Below are 1,536 nucleotides of genomic sequence, written 5' to 3'. Positions count from 1 at the left end.
GAACCAACCCTTAGGCGTTTCTTGCGCAGCCTTCGGAAAATTCAGCCGCCGGCGGACGAAGGGTCGGTGTGGGTGAAGGAAGAGGGGGAGGAAAGGGAAAGCAGGGAAGAAGGGAGGAGAAGCTTCCGCAGAGCCAGAGGCACGGCGGCACCCCGCCCGTGGCAAGCTGCGGCCGCGGCAGAGGGGCCATCCCGTCGGTGATGCGAGAATCGTCCCCGAGCCCCGCGGCTGCGAGGTGCTGGCGGGCCCGCTCCCAGTCCCGGTGCAGGTCCCGCTCCCGGCTGTCACGGAGATCCAGGGGCCGGGCGGGGAGCCGGACGTCCCGCCGGCGGTCCGCGCTAGGTGCCGTGAGCGCAGGGCTCCCCGGGGTAGATCTCCTCGTAGGCGGGGGGCTGCTCGCTGGGCACCGGGTAGCAGTAGGGGTAGGAGGCGTTGAGCTCGGGGTCCATGGGCGAGTAGCCAGGCAGCTCGACGGAGGGATGCCCGCCGCAGTGCACCTCCACGCCGGCCTCGTCGAAGACGTGGAAGACGCCCACGTTGATGTAGGAGACGGCCTGGAAGGGGCAATCCCCGGGGCTGAGCTCGGGCTCGCCGCCGGAGAAGAGGGAGCCCTGGCTGTGGCGCGGCGCCCGCCGCCCGCCGCCACCGCCCCGTCGCCGCCTTCGACGCCCGCCCGACGCCGCCGCCGCCGCCGGGGCCGCTCGCCGCCGCCGCCGCCTCCGTCCGCGCTGCTGCGCGGCCTTGTAGTTCTTGACGAGGAGCAGGTTGAGCAGGCCCAGGAGGCACTCCAGCGCGTTGAAGACGGTGGAGAGCACCAAGCCTTGCTGGTAGTCCCGCAGCTTTTGGCAGCGGAGCGCCGCAGCGGAGCCGTCGGGGGCCGTGGGGCCGCTCCGCGGGCGGGCCGCTCCGCCGGGCTGCAGCAGGCAATAGTGCGAGTACTTCCTCTCCACCAGCGACACGGTGTCGCCGTCGATGACGGCGCCGGCGAAGGCGCTCAGCACGCCCAGCATGAACACCAGCACCCCCAGAAGCAGGAAGTTCTGCCGCCCGCCGGGCGACGCCTTCTCCACCGGCCCCGACGGCGCGGCCGCCGCCTCCGCCCCGCAGGGGCTGCCGCTCGCCGGGTCCGGGTCCCCGGCCGGAGCCAAGGCCAAGGCTGAGGCCGGGGCCGGTGCTGGGGCCGGAGCCGGCGCCGGGGGCGCCTCGTCGGGCGGGCGACAGCAGAGCAGCGCAGCGGCGAGCAGCGAGAGGCCGGCGGCCAGCAGCAGCCCCGAGTAGAAGGCGCCGGCGGCGGTGCCCAGGCGGAAGGGCTCGCCCTTGAGCTCAGAGCCCAGCGAGAAGCACTTGAGGCCCACGGCGGCGGCGCTGAGGGCGCAGGCGAGCAGGAGGCAGCTGGAGAGCGCGGCGCAGGCTCCCCGCACGCTCCACTTCATCCTCCGCGCCGCCGCCGCCGCCGCCGCCCCGCCGCCCGCCTCATCCTCCTCCCGCGGCCCCCCCCGGCCCCCGCGGCGCGGCCGCCACGCCCCGCGCGGCCAT

At 75.1% G+C, this 1,536-nt stretch overlaps 1 protein-coding gene across 1 annotated transcript; it reads right to left on the bottom strand.

Moving 5' to 3' along the window:
- Window positions 1-241: 241 nt before the first annotated feature.
- LOC113980956 (transmembrane protein 271-like) lies at window positions 242-1,530 on the bottom strand. Its single transcript, XM_027708195.1, has one exon. The coding sequence runs from the start codon at window positions 1,431-1,433 to the stop codon at window positions 339-341; it is 1,095 nt and encodes a 364-aa protein (XP_027563996.1). The 5' UTR covers window positions 1,434-1,530; the 3' UTR covers window positions 242-338.
- Window positions 1,531-1,536: the final 6 nt, after the last annotated feature.

Source organism: Neopelma chrysocephalum, unplaced genomic scaffold, assembly GCF_003984885.1.
Source record: "Neopelma chrysocephalum unplaced genomic scaffold, ASM398488v2 Primary Assembly neopelma1_95715, whole genome shotgun sequence".
Classification (NCBI taxonomy): domain Eukaryota; kingdom Metazoa; phylum Chordata; class Aves; order Passeriformes; family Pipridae; genus Neopelma; species Neopelma chrysocephalum.
Note: the sequence above shows the minus strand (reverse complement) of the source record. Positions and strands in the feature narration are given on the sequence as shown.